This window comes from Thermothelomyces thermophilus, chromosome 6, assembly GCF_000226095.1.
Source record: "Thermothelomyces thermophilus ATCC 42464 chromosome 6, complete sequence".
In the NCBI taxonomy this organism is placed as follows: Eukaryota; Fungi; Ascomycota; class Sordariomycetes; order Sordariales; family Chaetomiaceae; genus Thermothelomyces; species Thermothelomyces thermophilus.
The window spans coordinates 3,625,254-3,638,459 of record NC_016477.1 but is presented as its reverse complement, the minus strand read 5'-3'; the positions used below and the strand labels follow the sequence as shown (position 1 = coordinate 3,638,459).

At 40.1% G+C, this 13,206-nt stretch overlaps 2 protein-coding genes across 2 annotated transcripts; one reads left to right on the top strand and one right to left on the bottom strand.

The window, feature by feature from the left end:
• Positions 1-7,496: 7,496 nt before the first annotated feature.
• Positions 7,497-8,312, bottom strand: MYCTH_2130296 (uncharacterized protein; the record flags this gene model as incomplete). Its single annotated transcript, XM_003666343.1, has 2 exons — positions 7,497-7,594; positions 8,231-8,312. 2 exons carry the CDS (start codon positions 8,310-8,312, stop codon positions 7,497-7,499), a joined length of 180 nt encoding a protein of 59 aa, XP_003666391.1.
• A 4,028-nt stretch (positions 8,313-12,340) lies between these two features.
• On the top strand, positions 12,341-12,550 carry MYCTH_37424 (uncharacterized protein; the record flags this gene model as incomplete). Its single annotated transcript, XM_003666342.1, has 1 exon — positions 12,341-12,550. A coding segment is annotated over one exon (210 nt), but the record flags the coding sequence as incomplete, so codon positions are not given.
• Between the last annotated feature and the right edge of the window lie 656 nt (positions 12,551-13,206).

Here is a 13,206-nt window from a genome sequence, read left to right as displayed (position 1 = left end):
CGCTTTGTAGTGATACTATTCTTGGTGTTATATCTTTTGTCGCTCTTACCTCGATAGCTCCTTTAGCAGGCCTGCCTTCTGTATTCGGAAGTCTGAAAGAGTCGAGTATAGTAGAGCGATTCCTTTGAAGCTATAGATTAAATATAGCTATTATAACTATAGTAGTGATAGTATTACTAGTTTTAATTATGATAATAATAATAGGATAATGCTTCCTATGCTCGAATTAATAAATAACTTATTAGATATACCTATCGCGAACATTATAACTACTAGTAGGTTGACTCCTGCTCTTATAATGCCTTGAAAGTGTAAGTATACTAAAGCTTCTAAACTATAAGTATTCCTATTATCTCTGTTTAATTAGTTTTATACTAGTTTTATAGTTTTCTAGCGCTTTACTAGTTATATTAAGATCGTTTAAGCTAACTAAATATAGTAACATTACTATTAGTAAGCTTTATAAGATATCTTATAGAATATATATATAGTTAGCTTTAGTAGAATATTCTTTTAGCAAATATTATAATTATTCTAACATTAGCTCCTACTATTACTATTATACCTATAGTTCCTATAAGTATAAAGAGATATATACTAATTACCTATACGTCTAATAGCTTTTATAATACTTATATTAACTATAATAGTAATCTTACTTCTTATATTAGGTTAATAAGGGATTTATATCACAAGCCAACCATATACCGCGACCCGGTTAGGTATAGCAGGCTAAATGAACCACCAATCAAGAAGGGTACGAAGCGAGGCTGACACGGGATCGCTAGGGAGCACGGGCTACCATAGGCGAACAATTGCCAAAAAGGGAAAGATAGCAGAGGATAGCTAGCTACTAAAGGCGATCTAAGGACAGGATAGAAGGGGACTATAAGCAACCGACAGAAGTATATATATATATAAATAGTCACTTATTATAGTAAACTCTAGGAGTTTACTAGTAATAGTAACCTATAATTATAGTACTTATATCAAGTATTGCTAACTACTATAAGAGATAACTCTAGTATTGTTATAAACCCTTTAGCTTTACCAAATCTCTTAGACGACCTATCTACTTGTCCTACTTAATCTACCTTTGTCTAAACCCTTTTAGAAAAAGTCTAAGTTAGGTTTGTCACACGTTGCTATTACTCCCTTTATTCTATTATAGTTTAGAACGGAGGTAACTTCGACCTTGATATTGATATAGCTACTAACATTATAGTTAAATAGCTACTTACCTAGCTTGGTTAACTCTATTAGCGAATCTAGAAGTTAGACTAGAGAGATAAGGCTGCTTAAGCTCGAATTAAGGAACTCGAGAATGGCGAAAAGCACTTATAGAAACTGGTTAATAAGGCCTATACTAAAATTAAGGCATTCGAGGGCGCTAAAGCAAGCTATATTAAGATCGAACTACCTAGTAAATATAGAAGAACTAAAGAAGATCTTATAGGATTCCTAATAAACCTCTAATCTTACTTCTAGCTTAATGATAATAAGTTTCTAGATAATAAAGCTAAAGTCCTTTATATAGCTATAAGACTAGAGGGTAAGGTACTTAGATAGTTTAAGCCTATATAGAATAACTATCTTACTAAGGAAGATAAAGATAACTAAGATATATTTATATAAATAGTCTTTTAATCTTATAACCGTTTCGAAGAAGAGCTTTAGAAGGTTTTTAGTAATAAAGATAAGAAGATTTATATATAAGAAAGACTTGCTAATCTCTGATAGGCTAAGTTAGTAGCCTCTTATACTATATAATTTAGATAGGATATACTTAAGTCTTAGCTTAATAATAGGGCATTAATATAGTTATTTTATAATAGCTTAAAGGAAAAGGTTAAAAACAAGCTATATAAGTATAATCGGCCTAAGACCCTGGATAAATATATTATATAGGCCATTAGAATCAATAATTGACTCTATATATAGGAGTAGTGGAAACAAGGTTAAATAAATAGAACTATAGTTAAGGCTAATAACAAGAAAAAGCAAACGTATATCAATACCTTATATAGGACGTACCTTAGAGCTATAGATATAGATATAGTATAGAAGTAGGACCAGAAGAAGATAACTAAAGACAAGTCTAATATTACTTACTATAACTACAGAAAGAAAGGGCACTATAAGCAAGAATGTCAAAGCCCAAAGAAAGAGTAGAAGATAGTCCCTAGAAAGGAAATTACGGCTATCGACAAAACTACTAAGGACGTCATTAAAGTAGCGGCTATAGGCTATAAAGACAAGGGTAGTAATACGGATAGTCTCGGATATAATAGTAATAGTAAAGACAAACAAGCACTGTACTCCGAACTGGTTACTATAGACCTAGAGATAGGTCTTGCCGAATAGGACATAGTAGGAGAATATGCACCGCTAGTTTCGATTCTCCTAGCCTTAAGGCAGTAGGGTTTTATAGTTATATAGAAGCGAGATAGATTATAGACAACTAATACCTAAGGAATCGAAAGACCTAGACCTAATATTCTATTCTTCTAAGAACGAATCGAATAGTACTATAATAAAGTCTTCTAACTTAATATAGAACTATATAAACGGGATAGACGCTTGACTCGACTTACCTAGTAAAGTAATAAGATAAGGGACAAAATAAAGGAACTCTAATATATTATAGAAACTATTAAAGGAGAATAGCCTATAATATATAATAGGCCTAATAGCTATGCTAAGTACCTTGATGACTAGTAACTTAGTAATAATGTATAGAACCTAAAATACTAGTTTATATATATAAACTATAGAAAAGACGAGTATATATAGGAAAGCTACTAGAAGAAATATTCCTACCTTAGCATTAGGGTACCTATAGTCTATATATAATAGAAAGGATTTAGGAAAGAATTCTAATACCTCCTAGGCAACGCTATATAACTATACTCTTAATACAAGGCATATATATGAGTGCCCTAGTTCTAATATATAGTATATAGATGCTAATACCACTTCTATAACAAATTCGAAAACAATTACTAGCTAACCCGACAAGAAAACGAGGACAGAAGCTTACACCCTATAGAATAGGTCTACAATATAGGAAACAGAGCAGCCGAATTGCTCTAGAAGATCGAAGCCCGCAATCTAGAAGGCATTATAATAGTTCTAAGACAAGCCTAGCCTAGGTACTACGGAACAGGACGAGACATATAGGACTTGTGCTAGAGCAATGACTACCTCTATTATATAGACGGAAAGAAATCGCGAATTTAGGAACTTTAGATAAAGCTATAGTATATACAATAGAAAGCAAAACAGACCTAATAATAGGAAGCTATAAGTACTTAATAGCTTATAGAAATAAGTACGATCGACAAAGCTACTATTAGCTAAATAACTAAAGAGGTTAGCACTAACCTAGGAAACAGGTTAGGGCCCTTCGAGGGGCCTGGAAACCATTAACACCTATATAGCAGCAAGTAGTAGCGTAGTATAGGAGGAACTGGCGTAAGAGACCACTATATCAAGACCTCCTGGCAGAAACATAGGAAATCGCCGCAATCTTTAGATAACGGCGGTAAGACAAGCAACTATAGATAATAGCATAATGGAAACAGCACGAAATACTCGTACTAGTAAATAGTAGAGCAGAGATAAACTTGATTTTGCCAATGCTTATAAATTAGCTACAAATACCCTAGAGAATGAAGCGAAAGTATAGCATAGTCAAAGGGCTATTTCTAATATAATAGGTATATAAGAAGACTAAACTAATCGACATTACTATAGTAGGGAAGACTATAGTAGTTATATTTAGCATCGTAGACATAGGTAACGATAAAGATATAATATTAGGGTTACTATAGTATAAAGATCATAACTCGGACATTAGCTAGAAGAATAATAGCTACCTATAACTCTAAACGGAGTTATATTTAACTAGTAAGATAGGGAGTATATAAAGATTATAAGCAGACAATACTTAAGGGATGTAACGAACCCAACTCAGACTTCTTCTAAAAGGGTCCAGACGGAGGTAGATTGAGCGGGACAAGCAGGCGGGTCGTCTGAGGGATTCGGTGAAGCCAAAGGGTTCACAACAACACTTAGAGTTGTCTCTCACAGTAATCAACAATGCTCGGTATAAGTACTGTAATTGTAATTGTTACCACTGGTGAACTCCCAGAGTCCACTATAACGAGTGACTATTTACATGCATATATACTCCTAGGATTACTAGCAGTTGTGGTGATCATTTATACTAGCTTACCTGGCTCATATCGTGAGCCAGTGATCCTCTGTTGGGATCATTTCTTGCCAAGCGTGATCCCGTCCTGATTGGTCCATCATTCCTTCGGCTTGATTGGCCCGTTCGTGCCAGTGGCTCAGGCGGCATCTGTATACATATTTCCGTGACACGATGCCCTCCCTCCGAGGCTTTCGACCCGAAAGCCCTCTTTTAGGCCGTTTCAAATAGCGCCAACATCCTTTCCACGTATGCCTCGTAATTTTTTCCCTTTTCCCGTACTGCTGGTGACTAACAAGATGGCAGATCGTGTTTCTAAGCGCCGATCTTCGAAATCCTAACAGCGCGCTACGCTTGCTTCTTTTATTGATTCTTCTGGTGTAGACGTTATACCGTATTTGTGGTGTTTTAAGCAGAACTTGGCTTGTTGTATGGCGTCAGGCTCTTCTCGTTGTAGCGAGTACGTACGTTAGGGTCGTTCTTACGATGGTTCCGACGTAGCGTCTGCTTGTTCGTAACCTAGTTTGTTGCCTTAATGTTCGTAGCTAATTCTTTATAGTAACGAAGATTATATCCGAACAAAAGCGTGTGGAACAAGAAGAGGCCGATGCTAAAGAGGCCCTTTTTGTCCTTCAGACTCAACTTCAGACGGCTGTCAGTCGATTAGCTTGCCTTTGTCGCCAGAAACGTTTCTTGAAGGAGCGGGGTTCCGAGCTGTTTCGTCGAGGTATATAGTCTCTAGAGGAAATAGAGGCAGAAGAACGGAGGGTGCGGGAGTCCGAAGTACGCGTTATTAGTGATATACGGTCCTAGGGTGCTGATGTCCCGTTTGACTGGTCTTCTTTAGGCCTGGATTTGTCGGAGGCCGACTTGGCCGTTTTGTCCGAGCCAGTGCCTACGGTCGATCCGGGTTCTGCCGGTGGAACTATTCTAGTTTCTTAGGGTAGTTCAAATTCTTGACTGGTTCCTATGAGTTGTCTTCTAGTCCAAAATCAAGCCATTTGACCAGGTACTACAGTTCCCTGTTGATAATACGTAAATCTAGAATTTCTTCGATGTCCTATTCTTCTTCCTCGTCTTCTGCTTCGATATATATAGCAACCTTAGCGTTTTTCGGTACTGGTTCGAGAAGCGAAATATGAAAAACATCTGTCTGTAGGCGTATAGATGACGGTAACGATAGTCGGTAGTTAGATGTCGAAATTCGTTCTTTGATAACGAAGGGTCTAACCTTCTTAAAGTCTAGCTTTGTGCTTAGTCATTTAGTTTGTAAGTTTCGTATGATCAGGTAGACTTTGTCTCCCCTCTCTAGGCGAGGTCCCTTGAGCCTGTGTTTGTCGTAGTAGTTCTTCATTCTGGTTTTGACAAACCCGAGTTCCTTCTTAAGCTTCTTATATAGTGCGTACATCTGTTCTGCTTTGACTACTGCTCTCGGCACTGTAACCTCTAGTCCTTGCCTAAGGTCTGCTTCATATCCGTAGTTCGCAAAGAACGGTGTAACTTTGGTCGTTTCTGTTGGCGTCGTGTTGTAGGCGAGTTATACTACTAGTAACAGCATGACCTAGTCATCTTGCTAGTAGTTAACGTAAGAATAGAGATACTGCTCGACAACTTGGTTTAGTCACTCCGTTTGTCCGTCAGTCTGTGGGTGATATGCCGTTAACAGCTTACTATTGACGCCCAATCGTTACATTAACGCTTGCCAGAACTTTAATGCGAACTTGGTGTCTCTGTCGGTGATCTATTCTTGCGGCCAAGCATACACTGATGTAACTTGCCGATAGATTATGTCTGCCAACTGTTCCACTATCTAGGACTCCTTGTAGGGAAAGAAGTATGCCCATTTAGTCAGGCAATCTACTATAGTAAGAATACTATCGTAGGTCACTCCTGTAGCTATGTCCTTAGATTCTAACAGCTTTGTAACGAAGTCTATTGTAACTAAACTCTATGGTTTGTCAGCTGTTGGTAGTGGCTAAAGTAGCCTATACGGCTTGTATCGTGCCATTTTGCTCCGATTGCAGATGTCGTAGTTCCGTACGACTTCCTTGACTCGTGTCGTTAACTGTGGAAAGTCGTAGTGTTTCTTGACTTGTGCGACAGTCTTCGTGACTCCTTTGTATCCTCCGAGTTTCGACTCGTAGAGTTCTCGAATCATCCGCAGCTGTTGATCTTTGTCGTGGATGTACGCTTTGCCTCGGTACCAGAGTTTCCCATCTTTTTCTTCTACTCCGTCAGGTACCACTGGTCCGGGTGCTACTTGATACTATACCTCGTTGATCCTTTCCTCTCGAAAGATTACGTAGCATTCTAGGAACGAGTTAAGTGGATCATCTTCTATAGGTGTCTGCGTTTCGTGATGTAGCGTTCCGTCTGTTTGTTCCTTAAACAACGGTGGTATTGTTCCCGTTCGTCCTTTCGTGTGATCTGTTCGTCGGCTTAAGATGTCCGCTTGTACGTTCTCTTTGCCCTTCTTATAGCGGATCTCAAAGTTGAATTCTGTAAGGAATTCTGCCCATTGTATTTGTCATCTATTAAGTTCCTTCGTCGTCATAAAGTATCGTAGGTTCTTATGATCTATATACACTTATACCGGTTTAATTATGCCACTGAGGTATAGTTACTATTCCTTAAAGGCTTTGACAATCGCAAGTAGTTCCTTGTTATAAATCGGATAATTAAGACGTGGTCTGTTAAGCTTCTTTGAAAAGAAGGCTATAGGATGTAGCTTCCCTTGTTTGTCTCGTTGTCCTAATTGTCCTCCGATGGCGTAGTCTGAAGCGTCCGTTTCCACCTCGAATGGCTTCTTGGGGTCTGGTAGTACTAGTATTAGGTCTTTGGTAATGGCGTTCCGGATCTACATGAATGCTTGCTCGTGTTGTTCTTCCCATTGGAATTTAGCATTCTTCTTGGTGAGTTCGTATAAAGGTTGTGCGATCGCTCCAAAGTTCCTAATGAACATCCGGTAGAAGTTTGCAAATCCGATGAAGCTTTGTACTTCTATGACTGACGTCGGTCGTGGCCAATTCTTGATAGCTTTAACCTTTGAAGGTTCTATCTGGATTTATCCTAGGGATATCTCGTATCCTAGAAATACCGTTTTCCTGACGTGGAATTTGTTCTTTTCCTTGTTGACTGATAGCTTGTACGCATATAGCGCGTCTAGCACTGCTTTCACGTGCTTCCGGTGTTCGTCCATCGTCTTGGAGAAGATGAGTATATCGTCAAGATAACATACCGTAAATTTGTCGAGAAAGGGTCGGATAGCTTGATCAATCAGGGCTTAGAACGTTGCCGGCGTGTTCGTAAGTCCGAATGGCATGACGAGGTACTCATAGTGGCCATAGGGTGTCCTAAAGGCCGTTTTCCACTCGTCGCCTTCTTTGATCCGTATATAGTTGTAGGCCGATGGCAAGTCAAGATGCGTGAAATATTAGGCTCCTGCCAACTGATCTTGGAGCCGTGAGATCAGCGGTAACGGGTATTGGTTTTTCACGGTCTGTTCGTTGAGTTACCGATAGTCAACGTATAACCGTAGCTTTCCGTCTTTCTTAGGCACAAACAGGATTAGGTAGCCTACTAACGATGTCGACGGGCGGATATGTCCTCTTCGAAGGTTCTCCTCTAAATATCGCTTAAGTTCTTCGTTCTATGTCTGGCTCGTATAGTAAATCTTAAAGAACTTTAGTCGTGCTCCTTCCTTAAGCTTGATCTCGTGATCCCATGGGCCGTGTTCTAGTAGTCCTTCTAGATATTTCGGTTCGAATGCTAGGTGTCCTTCGTATTCCTTTGGTACTTCCCTAGTCTTGTCTCGTCTCTCAGTTTTCTAGTAGTATACGAACTTAGTTCTGTCTATGGCGATACTAGCGATTTCTCCTGTCTTAACCTACTACTCCTATTACAGTGCTCCGCATTCGTCAATAGAGAGAATAGCTATCGGCGATTCAGCTTGTTCCTCCTGTCGCGATATCGATGTCGTTATACCGCCTCTTCCAGAGTCTGTAGTGGTCTGCCTACCATTGTCTGTCTCTTGCGGTGGATCCGTGGGACATGCCTTTCCTTGAGCATCGTCCTCTCGCGATCCTTGTACGCTCCCCATCTCGCTGGTCGAATACGACTCCGTTCGGGGTCGTAGGTAGCTACCATTCTTCTAGCTAATGTCCGGGTCGTAATCTTCATACTATAGTAACCCTAATATTATATCTTTATTGTTACCTATGTCTACGATGCTAAATACGACTGCTATAGTCTTCCCTACCATAGTGATGTCGATCGGTTTAGTCTCTCTACGTACCTATTACGTCGGAAATGGCCCTTTGACTATACTATACTTCCGCTTCATTCTCCAGGGTATCCGCAGCTAATTCACAAGTGTCGGCGAAATCAGGTTCATCTCTGCTCTACTATCTACTAGTATGAGCATTTCGTGCCGTTTCTATTGTGCTATTATCCATAGTTGCTTGTCTTGCCGCCGTCGTCCAAAGATTACGGCGATTTCCTATGTTTCTGCTAGGAGGTCTCGGTATAGTGGTCTCTTACGCCAGTTCCTCCTGTACTACGCTACCACTCGCCGCTACGCGGGCGTTAATGGTTTTCGGGCCCCTCGAAGGGCCCTGACCCGTTTCCTAGGTTAGTGCTAACCTCTTCGGTTGTTCGGCTAATAGCGGCTTCGTCGATCGTACTCATTTCCGTAAGCCATTAGGTGCTTGTGGCTTCCTACTATTAGGTCTGTTCTGCTTTCCATCGTGCGTGCTATAGCTTCGTCTAAAGCTCCCGAATTCGCAATTTCTTTTCGTCCGCGTGATAGAGGTAATCGTTACTCTAGCACGAGTCCCATATATCTCGTCCGGTTCCGTAGTGCCTAGGCCAGGCTCGTCTTAGAACTATTATGATGCTTTCTAGATCGCGGGCTTCGATCTTCTAGAGCAATTCGGCCGCTCTGTTTCCTGCATCGTAGACCCATTCCACAGGGTACAAGCCTCCGTCCCTGTTTTCCTGTCGGGTCGGCTAGTGATTGTTTTCGAATTTGTTGTGGAAGTGATATCGGCATTCGTATGCCATACACTGGAACTAGGGCACTTGTGTATGTGCCTCGTGTCACAGGTACAGTCGTATAGCGTTGCCTAGAAGGTATTAGAACTCTTTCCCAAATCCTTCCCATTATACGTAGACCGTAGGTACTCTAGTGCTAAGATAGGAGTATTTCTTCTAGTAACTTTCCTATATACGTTCGTCTTTCCCACGATTCGCTCGTATAAACTAGTATTCTAGGTTCTGCACGTCGTTACTAAGTTGCTAGCCGTCAAGATACTCGGTGTAGCTATCGGGCCTATCATATGTCACAGGCTATTCTCCTTTGATGGTTTCTACGATATATCGGAGTTCCCTCATTTCGTCCTTCATCTCATCGCTCTACTAGGTAAGTCAAGTCAAGCGCCTATCCTATTTGCGTAGTTCCGTGTTAAGTCGGAAAACTTCGTTACGGTACCATTCGATTCGTTCCTAGAGGAATAGAGCATTAGGTCCGGGTCTTTCGATTCCTTAGGTGTCGGTTGTCTACGATCTATCCCGCCTCTACGTGATTATGAAACCCCACTGCCTCAAGGCTAGGAGAATCGAAATTGGCGGTGCATACTCTCCTGCCGTGTCCTATTCGGCGAGACCTGTCTCTAGATCCACAGTGACCAGTTCGGAGTACGGTGCTTCGTCTTCACCGTTGCCATCGTGTCCGAGACTGTCCGTGTCACTGCCCTTGTCTTTGTAGCTCGTGGCCGCTACTTCGATGACGTCCTTAGTGGTTTCGTCGATAGCCACAATTTCCTTCCCAGGGGTTGGTTTCCATTCTTTCTTCGGGCTCCGGCATTCTCGCTTATAGTGCCCTTTCTTTCTGTAGTTATAGTAGGTAACATTAGACTTGTCTTTGGTTGTCTTCTTCTAATCTTGCTTCTACGCTACGTCTATATCTATAGCTCTGGGGTGCGTCCTGTACGAGGTACTGACGTATGCTCGCTTTTTCTTGTTATTGGCCTTAACCGTGGTTCTGTTCATTTGACCTCATTTCTGCTACTCTCGTGTATAGAGTTGATTATCGATTCTGATGGCCTGTGCGATGTATTTGTCTAGGGTCTTAGGCCGGTCGTACTTGTATAGCTCGTCCTTAACCTTTTCCTTCAGGCCATTGTAGAACAATTGCATCAGCGCCTCATCATTAAGCTGAGACTTGAGCATGTCCTATCTAAACTATACGGTATAGGAGGCTACTGACTTGGTCTGTCGAAGATTAGCGAGTCTTTCTTGTGTATAAATCTTCTTATCTTTATCGCCGAAAACCTTTCGAAGCTCTTCTTCGAAACGGTTATAAGATTGGAAGACTGCCTGTATAAATGCGTCTCGGTCGTCTTCGTCTTCCTTAGTGAGATAGTCGTTCCACGTAGGCTCGAACTATCTGAGTGCCTTGCCCTCTAGTCTCGTGGCTATATAGAGGACTTTGGCTTTGTTATCCGGAAACTTGTCGTTATTAAGCCGGAAGTAGGATCGGAGGTTTGTTAGGAATCCTACAAGATCCTCCTTAGTTCCTCTGTATTTACCAGGTAGTTCGATCTTGATGTGGCTCGCCTTGGCGGTCTCGAGCGCTTCGATTTTGGCGTAGGCCTCGTTAACCAACTTCTGCGAGTACTTTTCGCGATTCTTAAGTTCCTTGATTCGAGCTTGAGCAGCCTTGTCTCTCTAGTCCAACTCCTAGATCCGCTACTAGAGTTGACCAAGCTAAGTAAGCAGCTATTTGGCCGTGACGTCAGTAGCCATGTCGATGTCAAGGTCAAAGTCTCCTCTGTTCTGAACCATAACAGAACAAAGGGAGTAGTAATAACGTATAACAAACCCAACTCAGACTTCTTCTAAAAGGGTCTAGACGGAGGTGGATTGAGCGGGACAAGCAGGCGGGTCGTCTAAGGGATTCGGTGAAGCCAAAGGGTTCACAACAACACTTAGAGTTGTCTCTTACAGTAATTAACAATGCTCGGTATGAGTACTGTGATTGTGATTGTTACCACTGGTAAACTCCTAGAGTCCACTATAACGAGTGACTATTTACATGTATATATACTCCTAGGATTACTAGTAGTCGTGGTGATCATTTATACTGGCTTACCTGGCTTATATCGTGAGCCAGTGATCCTCTGTTGGGATCATTTCTTGCCAAGCGTGATCCCGTCCTGATTGGTCCATCATTCCTTTGGCTTGATTGGCCCGTTCGTGCCAGTGGCTCAGGCGGCATCTGTATGCATATTTCCGTGACAAGGGAAGGTATATCCTATAGATTTACCGTAAGAGATAGATAGTAGCAGGCAGACTACTATAGACTCTAGAAGAGGCAGTATAATAATATCGATATCGCGATAGGAGGAACAAGCTAAACTACTAATAGCTGTTCTCTCTATTAACAAATACAGAGCATTGTAATTAGAGCAGTAGGTTGAGATAGGAGAAATTGCTAGTATTGCTATAGACAGAACCAAGTTCGTATACTATTAGAAAACTAAGAGACGAGACAAGATTAGGGAAGTACCGAAAGAATATAAAGAATACCTAGTGTTTGAACCAAAGCATCTAGAAGGATTACTAGAACACAGCCTATAGGATTATAAGATTAAGCTTAAGGAAGGAGTATAACTAAAGTTCTTTAAGATCTATTATATAAGCTAGATATAAAATAAAGAACTTAAGCGATATTTAAAGGAAAACCTTCGAAGAGGATATATCTGTCTATCGACATCGCTAGCAGGCTACCTAATTCTATTTATGCCTAAGAAAGATAGAAAGCTATAGTTATATATTGACTATTGGCAACTTAATAAATAGACTATGAAAAACCGATACCTATTACTATTAATCTTACAGCTCCGAGATCAGTTAGCAGGAGCCTAATATTTCATATATCTTAACTTGCCATTAGCCTATAACTATATATAGATCAATGAAGGCGACAAGTAGAAAACGGCCTTTAGGATACCCTATGGCTATTACAAGTACCTCGTCATACTATTTAGACTTACAAACGCGCTAGCAACGTTCTAAGCCCTAATTGATCAAGCTATCTACCCCTTTCTTGACAAATTTATAGTATATTATCTTGATAATATACTTATCTTCTCTAAGATAATAGACAAACACCGGAAGTACGTAAACGCAGTGCTAGACACGCTATACGCGTATAAACTATTAGTTAACAAGGAAAAGAGCGAATTCCATGTTAGGAAAACGGTGTTTTTAGAATACAAGATATCCCTAGGACAAATTCGGATAAAACCTTTAAAGGTTAAAGCTATCAAGAATTAGCTATAACCGACGTCAGTTATAGAAATATAAAGCTTTATCGGATTTACAAACTTCTACTAAATGTTTATTAGGAACTTTAGAGCAATCGTATAACTTTTATACGAACTTACTAAGAAGAATACTAAATTCCAATAGGAAAAATAATATAAGTAAGCATTTATATAGATCTATAATACCATTATTAAAGATCTAATACTAGTACTACTAGACCCTAAGAAGCCATTTAAGGTAGAAATAGACACTTTAGACTATACCATTAGAAGACAATTAGGATAACAAGACAGGGACCACGTCTTAATTATCTAATCTATAACAAGGAACTACTTATAATTGTCAAAGCTTTTAAGGAATAGCGACTATACCTTAGCAGTATAACTGAACTAGTATAGGTATATATAGATTATAAGAACCTACGATACTTTATAACGACAAAAGAACTTAACAGACGACAAATACAATAGGTAGAATTCCTTACGGAATTCAACTTTGAGATCCGCTATAAGAAAGGCAAAGAGAACGTATAAGCAGACATCTTAAGCCGACAAACGGATTATATAGAAAGATAAACAGAAACAACACCACCGTTATTTAAGGAACGAATAAACAGAACGCTATATTACGAAATATAGACACCCGTAGAAGATGATCTACTTGAC